Source organism: Microtus pennsylvanicus, chromosome 6 (assembly GCF_037038515.1).
Source record: "Microtus pennsylvanicus isolate mMicPen1 chromosome 6, mMicPen1.hap1, whole genome shotgun sequence".
In the NCBI taxonomy this organism is placed as follows: Eukaryota; Metazoa; Chordata; class Mammalia; order Rodentia; family Cricetidae; genus Microtus; species Microtus pennsylvanicus.
Genome location: NC_134584.1, coordinates 24,538,189 through 24,561,942, shown reverse-complemented (window position 1 = coordinate 24,561,942; position 23,754 = coordinate 24,538,189). Strand labels below are relative to the sequence as shown.

The 23,754-nt window shown below is 42.3% G+C and overlaps 1 protein-coding gene across 4 annotated transcripts in view; it reads right to left on the bottom strand.

Moving 5' to 3' along the window:
• Cdh6 (cadherin 6) overlaps positions 1-23,754 on the bottom strand; it is a 135,831-nt gene that overhangs the window by 6,032 nt on the left and 106,045 nt on the right. For 2 of the 4 annotated variants that reach the window (XM_075975844.1, XM_075975845.1), the window contains exons 5-11: positions 22,601-22,768; positions 19,378-19,565; positions 16,887-17,140; positions 10,331-10,467; positions 7,637-7,758; positions 6,450-6,567; positions 6,072-6,323 (exon numbers count right to left, since the gene is read on the bottom strand). In XM_075975844.1, the coding sequence (XP_075831959.1) occupies positions 6,072-6,323; positions 6,450-6,567; positions 7,637-7,758; positions 10,331-10,467; positions 16,887-17,140; positions 19,378-19,565; positions 22,601-22,768 (1,239 nt within the window). Of the gene's footprint in view, positions 1-5,961; positions 6,324-6,449; positions 6,568-7,636; positions 7,759-10,330; positions 10,468-16,886; positions 17,141-19,377; positions 19,566-22,600; positions 22,769-23,754 lie in introns of all 4 variants that reach the window. The other 2 variants (XM_075975846.1, XM_075975847.1) reach the window with 1 other exon arrangement.

Here is a 23,754-nt window from a genome sequence, read left to right as displayed (position 1 = left end):
AAGGATCCATTTGTCTTTATCCATGATCAGACAAGGACCCCAGAATGGCGTGTTTTAAAGAAGGCTATATTTTAAGCAGAAGATAAAATGCCATCCTATTTTGACAGTCTTTTCTTCTTTTTTTCCCCCTTTGAAAAGGCAAAGTAATTTTAAGGTAGGAAAAGTAATAATAACAATAATAATTTTTTTGAAGCACAGAGAAAGTACTGCGGTAAAAGTGCAAATTATGCCAAGCACCTAAAATGCTCCAAAACTGGCTATAAAGAAAAGGCTGGCACCTTTGGGAAGTGTTGAAGGCTTTGCATAACTCCACATTTAAAATAACTATTGCGCTATGCCTTCCTCTTCCCCCCACCTGAGAAAAGTGCAAAATTAGTTTAAAATCCCAAGCAGAGATGTGAATGTTTGCATACCTTTCCACATACAAAGAAATATTAGTACAGATAAAACTCCCGAGAGACCCAGATTCCAAAAGCTACTCCGGGTCCCAAGCTCAACCAGTTAAACAGGGCAGATAGTAATACACTTTCCCTGTGATTTGTGTTTGAGTTAGACAAATATATTTATATGCGATTTCACTATCAAAGACATATGTCCCACAAGTTTGTTAACCAGAATGTCTGTTTCACAGATATATTATTCTTTTTCTTCTTCTAGCTCAAATTAGAGGCAAAACAAGAACTGCGTTTAAATGGCTTCTGCTCTCTCTTCACAGCTGGTTGGTAGAACAAAGGTGGCTGCCTGCAGAGAGACATATCTACCTGCAAACGGGTAGATGGTTGGACAATAAGAACATAGTAACAGCTTACAGAGGAAGCGGCCGCCCAGCGCAGGCAACGCATTACCAGTCCTTGTTTGTCCAGGGATATTTACTAAGGGAAGCACTAGCAATGCCTCTACCACGTCACCCGTTACACGGTCCAGTTTTTGTATGCCATGAAAACGGAATTCTTGCAACGAGATTGAGGAGGCAAGAGCATCTTCCTCCTAATGAATAGATTTGCACACTCAGAGATCTATATATCATCCTTTTAGACATTAATAGTATTGCTACTTGGCATCCGGGAGGAAGATTTCTATGTACCAATTACCGTGCTAAGTGCATCTCACACTCAATCCCTCTTAATCACCATAATTATCCTACGAAGTAGGAATTGTAGTGTAAAATCCAGTTTACCAGAGAAGTTGTTAAGCCTGGAGATGTCACATGCAGCAGGCATTCAAATCCAGCTCCATCAGACTAAAGAAGTTGTGCTCTTACCTGCCATGCTGGAAGCATATTGGGGTGACTGTCCCTTTCCTAAGGAAAATTCAACTTTGCCATCTCAGGCATGTGGCTGTGTAACTGTCCACACTCTGTTCTTGTCAGAGAGTGTCCCGATGCCTCCATTGTCTCATCCATCCATTCTTCCCATAAATAACTGTTTGGTGCCTGCTCTGTGTCAGCTACAGTTCTAGGTACTACCCGTATAACATGTGCATCAAAAGCCTGCCTCAGAGCCTGGTCAGATGTGTGGGGACTGTGGGATGGAGACAGAAAATAAACAACATGTATAACAAGTCAGGAAATTATTAGAGGGTGTTCAGTGCAATGCAAAACCAGAAAAGGCAGAGAAGGAGGCCAAGGAAAATGGGGAGGGTTCTCTCTGTTGGGTTCATGTGCTGTCCCTTTCTGTATCATTTCAAGAAAGATGGGGAGGGAGTGGGGATTCTCCAAGGTGCTCTCTGACAAAGGGGAGATACAATAGAAAAGCCCCTAGGGAGGTCTTTGCCTGTAGTATATGAGGGACAGGCAAGAGTCTCAGAAGCTGGGCCAGAAGGAACCGAGGAGAGGGGCAGGGAAGAGTTATGTCTCCAGGTACCTTGGTGGCTTTGGTAAGCTTTGGCTTCCACCTTGGTGGGTTGGGGATGGAGACCTTCAGAGTTTAGGGATAATCTCCTTTTATGCTACTTTCCAGTGTGAAGCGGCAATGGATTTGCAAAACAGGAATGTAAGGAAGGGCGACATTGGGGATTGGAGGATATCCCCTGGCCATCTGCCCTTAAGGAATTCAATTTTAGTGCACATGAGTTCTTTCAGTCATTAATGGTCAGACAGCAGGCATTTGTCACTCCCTAATTCTCCAGATTTAAGTGCTCAGGTTTTTATATTTCAGTCCTGCATTCACCTGAAGTTATAGCCTCTTACAAGTGAGAAGGGAGAGGGTATAGCCTACAGTCATAGGTACTCAGTACTCAGCCACGGTTTAATTCTACAGCCGAGACTACCTATGCCTTTTATCAGGCCCGTGTAATCTGATGTCTTGATGGGAGATCTTGATGAAAGCTGACTTTTATAAATGAGGACTAAACTGGGGCAGAAGCATTTAAAACAGTTCCATGTATCTGTGGGGAATAGTCTCTTCTTCCTCATCCTCCTGGGGCCAGAGGACAGCAGCAAGATTTCGGGGGTGGGAGAGGGAAGAAGGTCGAATTCATGCTCCAGTCCCATTAGAGAACTAGCATATCTAACAGTTTGACCTCTGCAAAAGGGAAGCAATAACACACTGCCAGGTGCTGTCATGAGGCGCGAGTTAAATGTGAAAATTTTGCCAAACTCTAAATTGCTATATAGATTAGATGTAGTTACTCTTGGGATGCCTAAACTATTTCATTTAATATTCGTACATGCATATAATGTGTTAGATCCACTCCATCCAAATCCCCTCTCTTCCAACTCCTCCCTTACACACCCTCAAACTTTTCTTTGAATGCTTTTACTGTTTTACTAGATGCCTTTGGATTCACCCAGGGACTGCTATAGGGTGGGCAAGTGCCCTGCTCCCAAACCACACCTGTAGGCCAGGCTTACTTTTGTACCAGATTTCCTCAGGTATCAGTGTGGCTTTCTTTCTCTTTCAACCTCTCAGGTGTGCCTCTAACCTCTCCAGTGGCCCCATTTGAAGTTTTCTTCCTTACAGCCTGGAACGCAATGCATTTCAAAGCTCACAGGGAAACTAGGGATTGGGATGGGATCCCTGCACCAGCCTGGAAAGAAAGACCTGGGCCAAGGACTGAGCTCTGATGCCTGTTCCGCGTGTGACTTGGCCACACACCTTACTTCACACCCTCCTGCCTCAGCTTTCCTATTGAAGATGCAGGTAAATCCACCCAGGGTAGTTCTGAGGAGCCAGGGACACATTTGTGAAGTCCTCACACAGCGTCTAGTCTGTGGTGTGAACCTAGTTAAGCTAAAACTCCTTTTCTAAAAATCCTTTAAAAAATTATGTACAGAACTCCCAAAACACCAGACAAGGTGTGGGAGGTACTGAAGCCAATTAAGAATAATGAAGAGACAGTGAATTTATTGGTGAAAAAAATGAAAGAGGAAAAGAAAACGAGTTAGTTAGAAGGAAGAAAGGAGAGAAGAGAAAATGGATGGACTCCTGAAGTTCCCTAAGTCAACATGCCACAGAGACACTTGCTCTCTACACAATTTCCAGGAAATGGAGCCAGCCTAGATGTCTAAACAGATGAATAAAGAAAACGTGATCCATATACACAATGGGATTTTATGCAGCCACAAACAAAAATGAAATCATGACATTTGCGGGGAAATTGATGGAACTGGAAATCATTATGTTATGTGAAAGAAGTCAAACTCAGAATGAATCCTATATTTTCTTCAACATAAAGAATCTGAATTAACGTTATATGTGCTCACATATACGTGTGTATGTATATATATATGTGTGTGTGTGTGTGTGTGTGTGTGTGTTTAGGAGTGTAGGTTTCAAAAAAAGGGTCTAATGAGAGGGGAGGAGGTGTGTAATTGAATATACTGAAGGAAAGCAGAAGGGGACCAGCTGGGGCAAGGGTATGGTAGCAGGGAAGGGAGTCAGAACCAAGTGTGAAGACACAAATGTATGGAGGGATTATGATGAAATACATTGCTTTGTATGATAACCTTAAAACCAATTACAAATGTGAAAGAGCTGGACAGATGACTAGTGAGAGGAAGGGGAAGGATTAGCAAAAGGAGAGCTGCCTCTCCTTCCACAGGCATGGCTCCCCCACCCCTCCAGGTCCTTCCACAGGCATGGCTCCCCCACCCCTCCAGGTCCTTCCACAGGCATGGCTCCCCCGCCCCAGGTTGTCCGGATACTCTTTTTAGATCAAGAACAATGGTCCAGTCCTCCAGGTTTTACAGACTTGCAGCATTAGGGATGCTGATATGTCTTTGTACACTGTCATTGCTGTATGCTTCTCGATCTCAAAACACTTTGTTCAAATCTTGCTGAAGAAGATCATGGTTCTGAAGTTGGGTTTCCCGTCTTCTCTTGTGATTAACAACGTTGATGAGTAACGTGAAAGGTCTTTCTTGTAAAAATGCAGGTCCCTTTTCTATGCTTCTCTGTTATTCAGGCTTCTTTATTAGAAGAGGTTTTCCTCCTGTGCAGTCGAGGTTACTGCTTTCATGTTTGCTTTTTAGAGAGGGTCTTGTATACCTCGAACTGGCCCAAACTTATGGTGTAGCTAAAGATGACCTTGAATTTCTAATTTTGATTTTCCCACCTTTCAAGTTCTGTGATTACAGGAATGTGTTGAACTTTGATTTTTTTCTAATTGTATAGGCAAGATTGTAAATATGAATCTTGTTTTTATTTTTAAAAAGTTTATTTTGTTTATCTTATGTCCATGGGTGCTTTGTCGCCATGTAGTTTGTGTACCATGTGTATGCCTCGTGCCCTTGGAAACCGGAAGAGGGTGTTGGATCCCTTGGGAACGGACTTTGAGATGGTTGTGAGAACCTGGAATACTGCTTGGGTCCTGGCAGAGCAGCCAGTGCTGAGCCATCTCTCCAGTCCCGTGTTTTCACTTGTGGAAGAGTTACTTAGGCTGATACTTGAATTTTTACTTGAGCAACAGTTAAAGGCTTGTTAAACTTTCAATCTCAGGTTTTTGGCTCAATTAGTTGATCAGAACAAAAAAATATATCATTTATATCATTGCTAGACCTTATGTTGGTTTGTCTCTTTGAGGAAACTCCTGGGAGAAACAACTTACTAGGGGATGTATCTTGGCTTATGGATTCAGAAGATTCAGTCCATGGTCTCTTGTATCTACGGCTTTGGGGACTGCGATGAGACAAAGTGTAATGTTGGCAGGAACATGTGGTGGAACAAGGTGGGCAAGAAACAGAATGAGAGGAAGGGTCCGGCGACAAGATATCTCCTTCAACGGTGTGCTAGGTGACATAAGTCCTTCCACTGGCCTCAGATCCTAGCAGCCCATTCAACTGTGAACGTATCAGTGCTCCAATTATTTGGTGAAGTTAGCAATTCCTGATCCAGTTCCCTTCCAGTTGCACCACCACCCAAGGACAATAACTCCAACATGTGAGCAGTTGAGGGGAAGATATCGAATCCAGGCCATCACAGATCTTGTGTTTCCCTTTCATCACATTTGTTCTTTGGGGACCCAGAATTTGCTTCCTGATGTCAGGAGTTATTTATTAACAGTTTGAAAATTAGTAGACATGTGTATGTGGTAAACCAAGAGCAGCTCTAAGCGGGTAGTTACTCCATTGTGTAGCTCAAGATAAGTTTGTTGCATTAAAGAGATTGCCACCATTTTATTTTTTTTCCCCTGGGTAGGAGAGGAAAAGTCATGATCTTCCTTTTGCAGTTTTCTGTTGATCTCAAATGTAAAAGGGGTCTTCATCAGATGCGCCACAATGCATGACTTGTATTCTTCAAAAGTTAATCATCAGACAACACACAGAACAAGCAGGGTGTGTATATATGCTGCTTCCTAATACCCCCTGAGATGCAGTTCAGTATGATAGACAATATATTCTTTTGGCAAAATGGTACCCTGGGCAAGCAAAGACATGGGCACATAGTACATCTGTTCATTCTCCAAAGCAAAAACGAGTTCATGTTTGAACAACACAGATTCTCAGCATATAGCTCTACTCACCTAGATCAGGCTGTATGCCTTAATGGGGGAGGCGGAAAAATCTAGAGTGTCACAGTAACAGTGTGTGCCCCTCACCAAGGGGAGAGAGGATGCGGGGAGGAGCAGTTTACCTAGTAGGATCAGGATGCACAGGAGGATGGCCACCAGAGCCCCTGTGCTCAGCCCTGTGGGGTGGATGAGGGCCTCGGCGTGGCAGGACTGCATGTTCCCATGGTGGTCACATGCACAGACCCGGACAGTCACTGTCCCAGTGCTGCTTTGGACTGGGTAGTCGTTGTCTGAAATGACCACAGGCAGGAGATAGGTGCTCATCTCGTGTCTGTTATAGCCATTTTTCCGAGTTAGGATTCCTGCCGTGTTGTCTGGAAGCAGAAAGAAAAACGGTGAATGTATGTGGCTACTACATCAGGCATTGAATAGGTATGGATGGAGACTGAGATCCAGTCCCACAGGGGTATGAAGAAAGGGAAGGCCAGAAGCTCACTTACCTTTGTTGTCCTGTACGGTAAAGTTGGAGCCACTGACTGCTTCAGGAGCCAAGGAGAATGAGAACTGGTGTCCACTGTAAGGGTCATCCTTGTCAACAGCATGCAGGGTCTGAATCAGCTGAAAGAGAAACCGTAAGCTTGTCCAGAAGGTTTCGGGACCCTAAAGTGTTTCTTACAGTTTTCCAAGAACTTGCTTAATTTTATAGTTCATAACGTAATTAAAATGATAGCTCTTGAAAAGCAATCAGTGCATTCCATGCAAAGATCTAATGTGTTAGAAACCCATGGCGCCAGGGTTACTTCTTTGCTGCGGGATCTGCTCTGAAAACGATGTGGTATTTGCCTTGACCTCATGCCACTATATACTAGAAGGCCCCTTCTAAGTTGTGACGATATGACTGGGCTCCAGTCATTGCCAGGTACTCCTAGGGGGCAAGGTCACCCTGGTTGAGAAGCATCGCAGAAGAGTAAGCCAAAACTCTAAAACGTCTCAATGATCATCGATAGCATTGCCACTTAAGAAAATGGAAGTGCTCTGGGCAGCCTGTGTTGAAACACTATCTTATGTTCACAGGTTAGCAAACTGGGAAGACAGCTAAGAAAGAAAATTAGTGTAAAAAATGCAGTAACTTCTATGTCCCACCTTCCCCTATACATCCATAATGCACTTCTGTGTTGACAAAGCATAGCGTTATTTCTGTCACAGGCTGCAGAGACCTCTGCAGAGACCTGTTTCGGGTGGGTGGCCAGGGTGAAACAGTAACGCATTCATAAATTTGTACTGCTTTGCAGATGGGCAATGGAAATAAGTAAAATCGTGAGTTATTGGCAATGGGATAATAGGTTCTAGTTATTATTTTCAAGTACATATGCAAATTAAGCTATCTGTTCACCAATAAAGATTTTTATCCCAGCAACGCTGTGACTAATCTATTTTAATGAAAACTTAAAACTGATTTGGAAGCCACATCAGTCTTGGAGACTGATGAACTTCCAGTTCTTAAAAACTATTTGTTCTCTTATGCAAGTTAAACATTCGTCTTGGTTATTATTTGTGGTATTAATCTCCTTGGCATCCACTTCATAGATAATTCAAGACAAGCCCTCCGCTGTGTGTATCGTCTCAATTATTAGATCTAAATTAATCTGACTTTCAATCAGAAGGCGCTTTTAAAAATACAACCCACCTGATCTGCCTTTGCCTTTTCACAGACAAAGGTCTCATAGAACTCAGCAAATTCCGGGGCGTTGTCATTGACGTCAAGAACTTTAATGTACAGAGGCACGCGGCTGCTTTGCTTTGGATTATCTGATACATAGCATAAAGAAAGAGATAGGCATCATATACGCTGATCACCATTTCCCCTGGACAAGAACCACTCACTCTTTCAGTCTCATTTGTTTGCCCTAATCCCCTGGTAGGAGGAGGAGAGAGTTCAGGTACCAGGGTCAGGAGCTGGTAGCTCATGTTTTCCTTTCTCTCATCCACTTAACCCGTATGTCTATTTGAACGCTCATGAAATACAGCCTTACTGGAATCTGACGCCTAATACAGGCTCTGACAGACAAGGAGCGTAATAAAGATAGTGAATTTTAGGTATTTATTTTAATGTGGAGATAAATGCGTGAAGCACATGAACATACAATGCACCAGATGGCAAAATTAAGCAGAGGGGAAGGATGGAGAGAGATGGGGCTGTTCTGTTGACTGGGATAACCAGGCACCTTCTCAGAGGCGCCGTTTGTTCAGATGCGGCTGAGAAGAAGGAGTGAAGCCGTGCAAACATTTCTGGATTCCTAGGGAAATGAAAGAGCAAGTAGAAAGGCTTCGGAGTGAGAGCGAGGCCTTTATAGAAGCTCTCAGATTCTGAGCTGTTGCGGGTGGTTAACAAGCTCTGACAATAGGATTCTTAAGATCTCTAGCGTCTATTTTCCTCACGCCGTTCTCCCAAAGTGAAAGTGGCTGCACATGAATTGTGGTATGTCTCAATCACCCATATTTTCAAATATATTAGAGAAACATTAAATTCTAAAACTAGAAAGTTTTAGGTGTAAACCTAAAATAATGCATAAATGACTACTTTAGTAAAAGAGCTAAATTTCGTGATATTTTGAAAAATGACCTTTTTCAGGGGAAAATCATTTTGTAATTTTAGTGCTTTTAGAGTTCACTGATGTTAGTATCCACACCAGTTCCTTGGCACAAATTCTGAAAACTAAATTCCTATGTAACGAATGTCCAATGAGATATCCTGATCACTTTCAATGCCAGAACCTTCCTTTGCCCACACTGGTGGGTTGCTATTCCACCCACTCTCCTTCAGTGATGTCACATCTCATGAGGTATGGTGTCAAAACAGAACTGTAATAAACCATTTGATATGGAGTGTTTCACAGCAAATATCCAACGGAGATAAAAGTGTTTAGAACTTCAGAAATTAAAAATCAAAACTGAAAAGAGCTATACTTCAGAAGCCTATTTATCCTTTTTTATGTTCTCCTGTATAATGCTGCTTAAAGTTCAGTTTAATTTCTATTTAATAAAGCAATTTCTTTGGAAAAGTTTTTTGGCCTTATTTTTCTTTGCATTTTATGGGGAGTGACATAAAACTCATTCTAAGGATTTTATTGATTATTTGGTGCTTTATAGTGCTCAATTTGACAAACTATAGGAAAGTGATACTTTGTAGCTCTCAATTTGGTAAAGATTTTGAAATAGAAATTCTACAGAAGGTTAGAATGAATGTCTAAGAGGTGTTGACCAATGCTTATATTTTTTAAAAAAAATATTTTATTTATTTATAGTGTGTTTTTATCATATTCTGTTCTGCTCCCCAACTCCTGCCAGATTTTCTTCCCTACCACCCAACTTCATGCTCTTCTTTCCCTTAAACCAAACAACTGAGTGAAAAGAGAAGCCAGGTTGTCATCCATTGTGTGTGACTGCTTTCTCCATGTTTAAAATGACTATTCTAGTAGGCAATTAACTCCACTCAGTTTCACAGACAGATTATGAGTCTACTCAGCAATATATTTAGTCATCTCAAAAAAAACAAAAAAAAAAAGAGGAAAAAATTGAAACCAATGGCACCAATGTTGTGGAGTAACCAACCACTTGCTGATTGAAACACAACTCCATTTACCTTTCTTAGGATTCTCAGTAGGTTGTTCCTGTTTAGTCACTTTCTTTTTCTGGATTTTGATAAGACTAAATGTACCCAATGCCTACATTTTGAACATATATGACCCTACTTATTCCCTTGTTTCCATTGTGAGAGTCCATTTCTTCCCCAGCTGTTTTGTGATTTTCTAACATTTATAATTATATAACCTATGGGAAGTCATATTTACTATGTGCCTATTCTATTTCACTTGAAAGATATATTCTTTTCTTTAAAAAAAAAAACTCTGTGTGTGTGTGTGCCCCAAATTTGTGTTGGGTGTCTTTCTCCATCACAACCACCTTACTGATGGAGGCAGGTTCTTACTGTCTATATAGCCTACTTGCCCTAAAGGTCCCATCTCTGCCTCCTGAATGCTGGGATTACAGGCAGCTTATATGGGGACCTTGGGGATCAAAACTCCAGTCCTGTGCTTGCTTAGCAAGCTCTTTTCCTTCTGGGTTATCTCCCCAGTCCTGAGAGATGTGTTCTTATTTATTATTTCCAAATTGCGGAACTTTCACAGTTTTTTCTCCAGTTAAGATGAACCAACATACATTTAGAAGAAACAACGTGGCAGATCTCTCCCCCAGCGCTCTTTCCCTCAACACGTGTAGAACAGGGTCATCAATATGAGGGCAACAGCTGTGGCCTTGCTTGACCAAGCCCTCACTGGGGCTCCTTCCATCAGTGGGGACAGCTGAGTAAGGTTGAACTTACTAATCTCTGTTGCTATCACTGTGATGTTGTGCCACAGCAGTGTTTCCCGGTCGAGAAGTTTCGATGTAAAGATTGAACCGTTTCCAGAATCAATGTTGAATATCCTGTCCATATCGGTATGTCTATCCACAGAATACCTGAAAACACAGAAGCAAGGTTTAGAAAGACTTTCCTGGATTTTCCCTTTATACATCATAAAACTACCCAAAGGACAGCTCATTTGTTAATCCCTTCTACTTATAGTGTTTTAAAGCATCACCTGTAACAACCAGGAAAATATTTTGATAAATTATATATTCACACTCAGGCTGAGTAGTACACTCACTAGGCAAGTGATATGGTTTTAGAGCTCACTATTAATTTCTTTTTTTTGTGTGCAATTAGACCGAGTTTATTTTAGTATGTAATTTAGAGAAAGTGAATACAGTAACTGTTTCTAGGACTTCACTGTGTATGTGTGTGTATGTGTGTGTGCACAGTGTATAGGTGTATGTGCTCAAACGTGCATGTGTGTGCATGCGCACATCCACGTAGGCGCCAGAGGCTGACGTTCGGACTCTTTCTCACTTGCTCTCTTCCTCATTCATGGAGACAGGGTATCTCCCTTGAGCCCAGAGACTGCTGATACGGTTGTTCTGGACAGCCAGCTGGGCGGCACGGAATCCCAGGGTTTGCCTTCAGTGTCCTGGAATTCCAGTCAGGCTGCCACGCCCACCTGTCCTTTATTGAGGCCCTGGAGGCCCACTGCTGTCCCACCTTTCCCAGGCCATCCCGTGCACCATTTCCCCAGCATATATCCCATTTTCTAAAAAAAATATTTATTTATTTTACATCTTGATCATAGATATCCCTCCCTCTTCTCCTCCCAGTCCCCCTTCTTTCCTCCCCTCTGCCTACCCCCACCCCATTCACTTCCTGTCATTTTTATTCAGAAAAGGGTAGGCCTTCCATGGATACCAACAAAACAGGACATATCAAGTTGCAGTAAGACTAAGCACCTCCCCTTGTGTTAGGAATGGGAAAGGCCACCGACCGGTATCAGGAATAGAGTCCTGAAAGTCAACAAGAGTCAGAGACATCCCCTGATCCCACTGTTAGGAGTTCTGCAAGAAGATGGCACTGCACAATCATCAGAGATACACAGAGGGCTAGGTCAGTCCCATGAGGGCTCTCTGGTTTTTGGTTGAGTCTCTATGAGCTCCTGTGTGCCCAGGTTAGTTGATGCTGTGATTTTCTTGTGATCTCCTTGACCCCTTTGGCTCTTCCAATATCTTTCCTCCCTCTCTCTTCAGCAGGGTTCCTTGAGCTTGGCCTATCGTTTGGCTGTGGGTCTCTACATCTGTTCCACACACTCTCTTTTTAGATTAAGTCTTTTGAGATCTTCAGAATGTTAATATATGTGCTTATATAGGGAATTGATTACTTTTCTGTTACCCGTTTTATTTTAAGAATCATTCTGTTGGGACTGGAGAGATGTCTCAGAGGTTAAGAGCATTGCCTGCTCTACCAAAGTTGCTGAGTTCAATTCCCAGCAACCACATGGTGGCTCACAACCATCTGTAATAGGGTCTAGTGCCCTCTTCTGGCCAGCAGGCATACACACAGACAGAATATTGTATGCATAATAAATATTTTTTTAAAAAAGGAATCATTCTGTTTTCAGAAACAAAGGATTAGAGTGGAATGCAATCTAAGGAGAAAGATGGGTTGGCTACAGTGAAGACCTGGGGGTCAATTCAAAGTGCTGTGTAAATCTATCCATGAGCTCCACACAGGGCAGGGCAGAGTCATAATCTAAATCATGTTGAACAAAGACGACTAGTTGAATTGAGGAGAATAGCCGTACACTATAGTCACAGGATGTGGGAAGAGCCGCGAAACAAACTTGAGGAAGATTTGAGGCCCTGGTTTTGACCTACAGAGATGGAGGACCTGAGAAACATCCGGTGGAAAGGTCTAGGCTAAAACTTGAGACAGAGAACCAGAGAGACAGCCTGGAGCAACTGTAGAAAGGGACATTCAGTGGAGGAAGGAGGTGCTGAGGACAGTGCCACTTGAGTGTCCCAGCGTGACAAGGACAAGCATGATGATCCTGGGGCAGAGTAAGGGCTGAAATATATTTACGGAGGGTTTTTAGAAATTCAGAGGGTCCAGAATGCTATCTTAGAAACCAAACAACACTCATAACAGATTAGGAAATTGGTAGAAATGGTATCCTTCAAAAATAAATTTGTTGCTTTTAACCTACTTTTAAATTTATTTAATTGTGCAATTGATTTTTTGGGATGCCCGTGAGAAGGGAACAAATATGCATGTGTGTTTACGAATGAAGGGGCATTAAGATATTTTGAAGAGATTTGATATGTTAAGGTTTGTTATGAAAAACAGTTTTCCATTTCCACCGCATTTTCAAAACTTAAGTCATCGAAGGGGGCTTAAAAATATTGGCTTAAAAGTTGGCTTGGTAGAAACACAACTGAAGTAAATTATTCAACTAGCTGATCTATTTAGAGTTACGAATGCTCTAAAAAGAGATATAAGTAGTTTGCAATAATGTACAATGCTCAAAATCCTATTTTAATGAATTGTTTGTATTTACAACACGTAAGTAACCAGATACAACAAACAACATATTTTTGCATTGCTATTTGTCACTTAGCAGTTGTCTGAATGACACAGGCATCTGTTTATCGCTTGCTACTCAAACTTCTTTCAGAAGAAATTGATGACGTTCACAATGGCCATCCTGTCATTTCGTCTTAACTTTGGTTTCAATGTATTCATAGACTTTTCATCTTCTGAAGGGCTCAAACATATCTGAAAAGCTGTCTGTTGGTTTTGATGTTTCTGCCACGAACCAGCAGTGCTGAAAAACTTCAGGCAGAACACTGCACTGATTTGATCACCTTCCCTCATTTTAGAAAATGAATGATAAGTATTGGTAACAAATTGCCACTTCTCAGAAAGGAAGTCGTGGTGAGATATTTAAGAGGAACCCAGGAGCCTGTCTTTCCCTGGTGAGGAGTGCCAAGCTTCGGGCTCCTGCTTTGTGCGTTTGTAGGCTGCCGCGGTTATCCAACCATCCTCTGCTCTTCGTCTCAGCCTCCCCGTGTAGTTTTAAGTTTTACAAACAATCATGCTTTTCTCTCAGGCCTTGAAATAAATGGGAAGCAGTGAGGAGGTTTTTGTTGAAGTCAGCTTTAAATCTTAAAGAGAGGAGATTAACTACTTCGGAAATACCAAAATTTATATTGTCTTTCCTAATTGGAAGATTAAAAATTAATGGAAACCCCAAAATGCCTATGTTGTTTAGGAGAGATGATTATAGACAAAGGTGTATTTTCTCTGTGTTGTTATTTTCTTTCCTCTGAAGTATTTCAGTTTATATCAGGGATATTTATTGTCCAGAAAAATTAATTGTGACCATTGCCCATAGGAAGTAAAGCAGTCAGTCTCTGCACCGGATAGTGGATCCGGTGACCTCTTCACTGCGTTTTTGTGATTAAATGATTTGTAATGTGTCCTCAAGTGAGGGAGATTTGTGGCGGGAAAGAAGCTGTGTTTGCATATATACTAAAAAAAAAAGACTTACCTTATTTTTATTTATGTGCATGAGTGTGTGACTGTGTGTGGGCACAGGATCTCAGGTACCTAGAGAGGTCAGAAGGAGACACTGGATCCCCAGGAGCTGCAGTTATAGGCAGGCATAAAACACCTGGTACCAGGGTTAGGAACAAAACTTGAGTCCTCTGTAAGAGCAGCAAGTGACGAGCCATCTCTCTGGCCCTCACACAGCGCACTGTACATGTAGATATATATAGTGACATGTTTTCTCTCGTGTGTATCAAGAGACACTGTGACAAAGTTATAGTAGGAAAGCGTTTTCTGATCGAAGAGTTAAAGATGCTCGCTACATACACAACTCAACATATCGGGAATTATTTGTTCCCCTAACAGCCTTCAGTTGTTCAGCACTTTTGTCTAGACTATCCCAGACTGTGCATAGGCATATTTTCTTAATGTGAGAATGATTTTGAGTGGGTGGTGGTGGTGCACGGCTTTAATCCCAGTACTCAGGAGGCAGAGGCAGGTGGATTTCTGTGTGTTGGAGGTCAGCCTGGTCTATAGAGCGAGTCCCAGGACAGGCTCCAAAGCTACAGACAAACCCTGTCTCAAGAAACTCAAAACAAAACCGGGCGATGGTGGCGCACACCTTTAATCCCAGCACTCGGGAGGCAGAGGCAGGCGGATCTCTGTGAGTTCGAGGCCAGCCTGGTCTACAAGAGCTAGTTCCAGGACAGGCTCCAAAGCCACAGAGAAACCCTGTCTCGAAAAACCAAAAAAAGAAAAAAAGAAACTCAAAACAAACAAACAAACAAAAAGAATGATTTTATCCTATAAGGAAAACCATTGGAACATGCATTGCTATGCCAATATAATCTATGTACATTTCTAGACTTAAATCTATATTTATATGTCAAATTCATATGTGCTAAGGGAAGGCTGGTAGCAGAAGTCTTTTGAATGAACCAACAGCCGGATGAGTTAAGTATTTCCATTCATAACATGGAGAATAATGCAGTGGGTAAAATTCGTATTTGGTTTAAAAACTAATATAAATGTATTTAGCCTAAATTTCTAGAAGATAGGTTCGCTTCAAATTGGAAGGACGTTGCTCTATCAGAGGCAACTGAAGCTCCCATTTGTTTACGTCTAGTGTTAGCACTTTTAAATTGTCATTAGAATGAGCTTCAAGTAAGAGAGCAGTTGTCAAAGTACTACAGTGTGCTTGCTATGGGAGTGAGAGCCGCCATTTGTTTCCCTGATTAAACCCCTTACATTCAAAGTGGGAAATACTGGGGCCCTGGAGCTCACACGGGGCTGCACTGGTGGGCTGAGTCCTCTTTAACGTGTCATGGATCTTCCAGCAGATAGATAAAACACGGCTCTTCTGCGCCCTGCGAGCAGAGCGGACATCTGTGTGTTTTAAATATGAGGGTGTCGCGAGATTTGAGTAGAGCGAAGCAGACTGGATGCTAGAGCGCATTTGTATAGAGGTACACGTATCCTTTTATCTGCAATAACGTTTTCCACATAGCAGGCAGAATGACCCTTTAAAACGGTAGCTTGGGATTAGGTAGCTCTTCTAGTCAAAGCTTCCAGATGGCTTCTCACCTCAATTAGATGCAATTCAGGCTTTACCATGAACTATAAAGCCGAGTAGGACCCACAAGCTCCTCTGTGGCACACGGGCCGGCTGCCTCCTAATTGACCTCTCTCTCCACCTCCTCCTTCCTCTCTCTCCTCTCTTGTCCTCTCCCTCCTTTCTTTTCCCTCTTCGCCCTCCCCATTTCCCCTTCTCTTTCTCCCAGACACACAGACCTCTCAGCCACTGCTACAAAAGAGGAGGTCAGCTCTGGCATTAGCCCTCTTCTTCCTTTTCCCCTTCTGCAGGTCTTCCCTCAGGATTCTACGCGGCCCATCTCTTCATTTTTTTTCTTTCAAATCTTTTCTGCAAAGGTTTTCTACTAAGAAGGCTAAACCTGGTCACATCATCTTAAACAGTTTCCCTAGTAATTTGATTCTTAGAATTTCTTCACCTGAGCTATGGATCTTTCTCTTTTGTTTATTTTTCTCTGCAAGCTCTCTTGAGGACCCAGTATAGGAGTGTGCTGCCTTCCCTTAGGCGGACGATTGGATGGTGTGTGTGTAAGGCAGGCACCCTAATGAGACTATGTCTGTGGATTCCCTGGCAAGAGCCTCTACGGATTTTATTTTTTCTGCTTACTTTATCTAAGGAGAATGATTTACACCATAGTATTCTCATTTAGCACCGTTTTCATTTATTCTACTGAGCCACTGGCTGATGGGTGGAAGCTGGTTGATTCCAGGATTTGCATACGATTCTAGAATCCCCCAGTTGTCAGGGGCCTCAAAGAGCAATGAGGCTTTCTTGTCACCTGATTTATAGCTCAGGAGCCAGCAAAGCACAGGCAAGACGGAGCTTGTTTACTGAGCATTAGTTGGGATTCTACCCTATTAATTTCTCCAGCCGTTCACAGACAGATCACGAAAGAGTTCTTGTTTTTATTTACACATGCACGGGGGAAATTATTCATCTGAACGGAGTATAATTCTGCCTCTAAGTGTTACATGGTAGGTCCTCCCACACTTGACAAGCACACTGGCTGTCAGGCTCCGTGGCTGCGTTATTTCTGTCCCACTCTTTAGTAAATCTCTTGAAACCTTCCAAAGAGCCCAGGTCAGTCAGCTGCAGCACCTTCCATCCCCTCCCTTAAACAGCGAACTCCGGCGGCACCTCTCATCTTAACGTCTTTTTCTTTCAACTTTTGTGTCCTTGAGGTCTATGCTGTTGCTAAAGCAATATTTATGCAGTGAGCAAGGACAGTTAAAGGTGCTGTTTGGAACCGTTTTTTTCAAGAAAACACAGCTGTCTAATTGGAAAAAGGATTCCTCTTTTCTAAAGAACAGGTGGATATTTGGACATAAACATAGACTTAGCTTTAGGAAAGAGACGGGGCTGCTGTGCACTTACTTGACGGGGTTCCTGGCAGCGTCAGGATCCTGAGCTGAGACAGAGCCTATGGTCGTGTTTATCTGCGCGTCCTCTCGTATTTGTAGGATGTAGGCCAGTTTGCTGAAGACCGGAGGCTCATCCACATCGTCTACCACGATTCTCACGGTGGCCGAGTCTTTGAAGGGACCCAGGTAGAGAAATCGGGGCTCAACGTGGGGATTGGAGGCTTCCACCTTGAGGGTGTACACTTTCTTCTTTTCGAAATCCAAGAGCTTCGGAAGAAAGCGATGCAGCACACAGAGAGGCAAGGCAAAAACCATTTTAGTGGAAATCCCTGACAAATGCGTGTGATCTGGCTGCTTTGGGAAATGACCATGCATTAGGGCAATGTTGGGCAGAGGCAGTGAGGGTAAGTTGAGATCAGCATTTTTCCTGCACCATAGAGCGTTGGTAGGGAAGGTATTACACAGATTGTGAAGAACCATGATAGAAGCACAGCCTGAATGTCTGCTGTCATAGGGAAGTGGGTACCCAGGTGCCAGGCATATGGGCGGGATGGGAACCAGACACAGGAATCTGTTGGTCTGCTACCGCGGAAAAGATACTGAACATTTGCACAGGAAGGGAACTGGACACAGGGATCTGGTTCAGCCTCCCTCTCCTTTAAAATACCTTGGGCTTGAGTAGAGGGGGTTGCCAGGGACAGCATAGCAGGCGTGTAGTAGACCATTTTGCCAAGTGTTCTCACATCTGGCTTTACCTGCTGGGTGTTTAAAACTTGCCAGTGCCTGCGGCCCCTCTCTCACCTAAACCCAACTTTCTCCGGTGTCTGGTGGAGATGCTTACCCATAGTTTTAAACAACTCTAGGCGAGTCTGAGTGGAGCCAGAATTGTGACCCATAGGTTAGCACAGTGACTCACTCTTGCCCATTCAGACTAAATAAGTTGTTTTTGCAAGTTCGTAAAAGCTTTCCTCAATAGCCTCACAAGGGCACTGGGCTAATGATTTGCCAAAGAAGGCAATGATTCCTATTGTCAAAGACCCTTTAGGAAAAGATGTTGCCTTTGAAGACATGGTGAACGCAAATGCATATTGCCGACGCGCAGTCTCAGATGCTATCATGACAAGGCTCGCTAGAAAAGCTATTAATCAGGACGTTGGCGAATGCGATTAAGTCGGCTAGGCAAAATTTCAGTTTGAATCTGATAAGGCACCGAGAAAATTAAAAAGGTTAATGCACACTAATGGGCTTCCTAATCATATCAGGGTCTGAAACATTGGTCTGAGTGTCACTTAAGCATGCTTTATTGTGCTCCCAGATATTCAGCCATGTTCTTAAGAGGGAAATTTTTCTTGTTATTTACGTCCACCATGCTTACGTTCACCAGCGAACCGCGGTGCGCTGAGGGAGGGGGAACCATCTTACACTATACAGGACAAAAGAGAAATCAATGGAAATGACCCTAAATCGATACTTTCAGCCCCGAAGCACACAATTTGTTGGTTTTTAACCACAACCACATTTTGGTATAGTGCTCTTGTTGCCAACCAATTTTGAGAGGTCAACTAACACACAAGCAGCAGACTGGGGAAGGGCAGACTTAATGTCCTCAGTTTCTTTTTTTTTTTTTCTTCAGGTTCTTGAAGTAATTGAAGGAGTCCTGCGAAAAGTCCTCATTTGCTTAATCTGCATATGTGCTTTCTCTCTCTCTCTCTCTCTCTCTCTCTCTCTCTCTCTCTCTCTCTCTCTTGTTAATTCATGCCACCTTGCTCCCTGCTTGCATTGAGCCTTTCCTTCAAAGCACAGTTCACAGTCTGCTCATACACATTCATTTAGGGGTTCTGTCATTCCTCGTTGATTCCCTCCTGGCCGATAGGTACTAAGGAAGCAGAGATCGTCTGTTCTATGTGCCGTGGCAACACCAGCACCCACAACAATGCATGGCACTGTTTATTTTATTATTTATATTATTTATTTAGTCATTTCTATGAATCCCACTTGTTTCTATTATTTACTTAGAGGATCTTTAGGAGAAATTTATTAAAAGTATATAAGTCATAGGTATGTAAAATTACTTTTGACTACTAAAAGTCAACCCAAGAGATCTCAGTGTGTTAAGAGCGAGTAAAAGAAGAATCTGAAGAAATGTTTATAGGAGATTGTCAATGTCCTTGGGAGTCAGAGGGAAGCACTTTCATTGGTAAGACATTAAGAGTTTTATCTTGTTTGACAACTGTGTAAAGCTGTAGAGGCATCGATGAACAGCCTACTTTCCCCCTACTAAAGGATAGTATTTGGAGTTGAATAAATCTAATACGGAATTGTGTTTTCATCTCCTCTCTCTTTTTTTCTATGTGTGCATGCTCACTTGTGTGTGTATGCGTGTACACACATATGCACTCTGCATTTTTGTGTGGTGTCTGGACTTGCACAAGTACCCTATTCGGCAGCCATCTCCTCAGCCTCAATCAGGGAATTGTAACCAGTTTCCATAACAACACCATTACCTTCTTAACGGTTATAATCCCCTCCTGGGTTTCCTGGTCGGTGATGACATCAAACATATCTTGCCCTTCACCATCTGTGATGCTGTACTCGATCTCTGCATTCTCTCCCACATCAGCATCACTGGCTTTGATTCTGCCAATCGGTGTGCCCGGTGGAGAGGACTCGGGGGTCTTAAACTGGTACGTACCTATTAAGCACCAAACAGACAAGTAAGGCAGAGACTAGGAGATATGCTACCCAAATAAGCAGTCCACTCCTACCCACTGGGGTGCATTCAAGATCCCCAGTGGAGTCCTAACTGAAACTACTACTAAACCCTTCATAAAGGATTTAGTTCAGGTTAAGTAAGTACTCTATTTTTTTCTGTGTTTATTTTTAATATATAGGAATCTTTAATAAAGTTTAACATATAAACTGAGCACAATAATAGACTATCAGCAATAGCTTATTCCTAATTAAGAAAAGATAGCAAGGATAATAATGATGACAAAGGTATTTAAAATAATATTTTGGCCTGTTGGCTGGCAATAAGTGAAGCTGCAGAAAGCCCAGTCATGGCTGAGGGGAGACGGCTTTAAGATCTCACTGTGGGTGGAGATGGATTGATGCTTTCTTCAAAATAATTAACGGTGCCCTATCCTCCTTATGTCTTTCCTACCACGATAGACTCCTCCTTCTATTTCATGGCCTGCCTCCTTGCAAATGGAGTGTTCTTTCTTGTTCTGGAAACAAGCTCCCAAGTGTGTGGTGTCCTTTGGAGACTAAGCGGGAGAGGAGGTTTCAGAAGCCCCATGGAAGTAATAGAGCAGGAAGAATAGAAAACCTAACCTGGACCGACTTGAGGCCAATTACTACATGTTCTTAACAGGGCCTCTTCCTGACCTTGCTAAAAATAGCTGAATTTGGAAGCAAATTACAGCAATTTGGAAAAACACCCAAGTAGCTATGATTTGACTAATAATCTGAGCTGTAGCTGGATGCAGAGTCGGGGATGTGGGTAAATACACAGAGCAATGAGTTCGCCACTCTTTTCCTTTGACTAATTCTTTCATTCTTAATTTCATTACACCATTTTTCTTTATGTAGTATATATATAAACATATTTAGCATTTATATATTATGTTTACATAATAATATGTAACTATATATCATTTTTGAGACAGTCTCACTGTGTAGACCAGGCTGGCCTTGAACTCACAGAACTTGGCTTGCCTCTGCTTGACTAAAGGTGTGCACTACCACACCTGTCAACATCGTTTTATTTTTACTTCTAATCTACACCTGTACTTTGTTAGATGATGCTCTTTTTAATACCCTCATGTTGCAAAATTAGTTTAAACACAACCTTTGGCTTTCAGCTTAAATCCGATAATCTTGCAGACCAGTATGTACTTAGAATGTGTGTGTGTGCGCGCGTATGTGTGTGTATGTATGTGTATATGTGAGTGTGTATGTATGTGTTTGCAAGTATATGTATATGTGTGTGTGTAGAAACAGATTGTCTTAGCATTGGTGATAAAGTGGTGAGCATAGCTGCCTTCTGAATTTTATTCCATTCTTATCTCTTATAATTTGCCAGTTATTCATACATGATTTTGAAAAACCCAACCCCCAAACAAACAAGCAACTCCACCAGACAATGGCACTATTAAAGTACAGGTCTTCAATGAAGCAAATTCTCTGAATATTGGTAAAAATCACAGAATATGTTCACTATCTCTCTAGCTTGCTCTGCATTCTCTTTTCCCTAGGTTTGGCACACCCTTGCGCTAGCCTTTCCAGGGCAAAGCACTGGCAAGCAGGCCATTTTCACTTTAGCCTTTGTGGGGAAATTTTTGGGATCCTAAAGCTTTTCTCCTGTCTAAATCACAAATTATTAGCCATTCTGTTTGTGGCATCCAGCCAGCTGATCACACATCTGGAGAATAAAAAGGTGAAACTGTTTTCTAGTGATCACTTGGATCTCCATTCTAAAGGAAGCCTATATCAGCTGGTTATTTTTTTTTAAATGCCAAAGTAGAGTGAGTTTTGCCCTCCCTTCCTACCTCCCTTTCTCCCTCCCTCCCTCTTTCCTTCCCAGCCTTCTTCCTTCTGTTCTTCCATCCCTTCCTTCTTTCTTCCCTCCCTCTTCCCTTCTCTCACTCTTTCCTTCTACCTCTTAAAAAGATTTATTTTTTTAGAATTATTTTTATTTCTCTGTATGTGTTTATGTCTGTATGTGTGTGTATGCTATGAGTGTGCAGGTGCTCATGGAATCCAGAAGAGGGCATTGTATCTCCTGGAGCTGGACTTTTAGGTAGTGGTGAAGATCCACCTGAACCTGAGTTCTCTGAAAGAGCATAAAGTTCTCTTATCTAATTGCTGAGTCATCTCTTTTGTCCCCTTCTTTTAAAAAATAGGGTCCTCCTAGGCTGGCATGAATACAAGCCTGGAAGCCACCACCGCTGTCCCAGGGCTAGGATTATATGTGTGAGCAAGTCAGCATATCCAGCTACATTTTCTACTTAACGATTCAGATAACTTTTTCAGGGGAGAATGGTCACAAAGACGTTTGCTTTAGAAGGGAAAATTGCATCACAACCAGTTCCCACTTGGGTGGCTGGATGTGAAAGTCTGCGTGATGCTTGACAGAGAGGCAGTATTCATGGGTGCCGATTTCTCTTCTCCCCTGATAATGACAGTGAATGATGTCTGAGATGATTTTCAGTATCTCAATTAACCATACTATAGAAAACCCTTTATGATTACAAATGGATTAAGCACATAGCAGCTTCTCCAGCCCTATTTTTGGAATTAGGAAAATAATAAATCCTTCCTCACAAAGCTTGTGAGCGTTTAACAGAGATTACATGCCTGATTAAGTTCATAAGAACACAAAGTCAACTTTTTCCTAACAAATAGCAGCATCCTTGTATACATATGCTTTGCTCAGGCAAATTTATGACTATGGTAGTCATTTTAATAAGGGGAGAGAAAGCAATGATGTTGCTTGTACAGCAGCAGCATATCAGAAATGGCTCAGCTAATGGCCAACGGCAGAACATGAGCATGCACACTTCCCGAGGATGAGTGGTGTTTGAGCTCATTTCAATAATTTTAATAAAAGTGCCAACTCTTCCTAAGTCCAGTGATTTTGACAGTGTTGCCAACACTGAAAATATTCCTCAAGTCAAAATTTTACAAAAGCATATTAGAGAGATCTGTTCAATCAAATGTCCCTACTCTGGGGGAAACGGGGTGGGTTGTCATTGACATCTGTCAACGTGATGTTCACGGTGGTGGTCCCCGACAGGCCTCCCATCTGGCCACCCATGTCCTTGGCTTGAATCACCACTTGGTACTGTTCTCTGTTCTCTCGATCCATGTTGAGCAGCGCTGTCTTGATGATACCTATGGATGCGAAATTGAAATTCAGAAGTGGAAGGGGAGGCATTAACGGTATTTTATGGAATCATTTATTTATGCAAACAAATGTAGACTGTCACCCACAATATGCAAACCACTATGCAGATGTCACTGTGATATAAAGATGATTATATGCAGCCTTCCTAGCGAAGGAAATTACAGTCACACAGGGGGAGAGGCACTCATTAAAAAGCCTGTAATACAAAGGGAATAAAAACAAGCGCTAGCGAAAGCCAGAGCAAAGGAGACCGCAGGTAGTACAATATAAGTGTCGTCGGATGACATTGTAAGGTATAACTGGCATGGGGCATGAGAGGGCACACCACACTTGTTGCTGGATAAAAAGTATTGGGGTGTAGTCTGAGAGGATGATTCAGAAAGCCATATGCCTGAGCTGATACCAGAGTGTCGCATTATCAACTTGGCTAATTGCCCCTCAAGAGTACCTACAATAATGAGTGTTCTGTGGGGTTTAGAAGCCACAAAACTATGCATTAAGAAAAATGGCCCGAGGTCCCTCCCAGGTATGATCTTGCGTGATCCTGGAGAATTTGGCTTTTCTTCCAGAGAATGAGAACTCAATCCCAGCGATCACTACAGCAGCCAACAGTTTAGTGAGAGGTTAAAGTTGTCTCTACGGTGAGGCAGTCAGATAACGACTTGAAAGAGTTTCTCCAAGTTTGTCTGATCTCTGTAGAGTGTTTATGCTTAAATTAAATTTCTTTTCAAAATCCCTGGAGTAGGCTTTGTAACCCTCTCCGGTCTCACATTCTCGTGCTGAACCACTAATGAAGCTGAAAATATCTTTTCTTCCTTCTTAACAAGAATGCCTCAGACAACAGGTCAATTTTATTCCCATAGTCTTGGCTTCAAGGAGCAGCGGCTTTCTCTTCTCCAAATAATGGTTCTTCTCTATTTAAACACAGGAAATCACCTTCGCCTTTTGTCCTTTAAGCAGGGTAATTCTAATT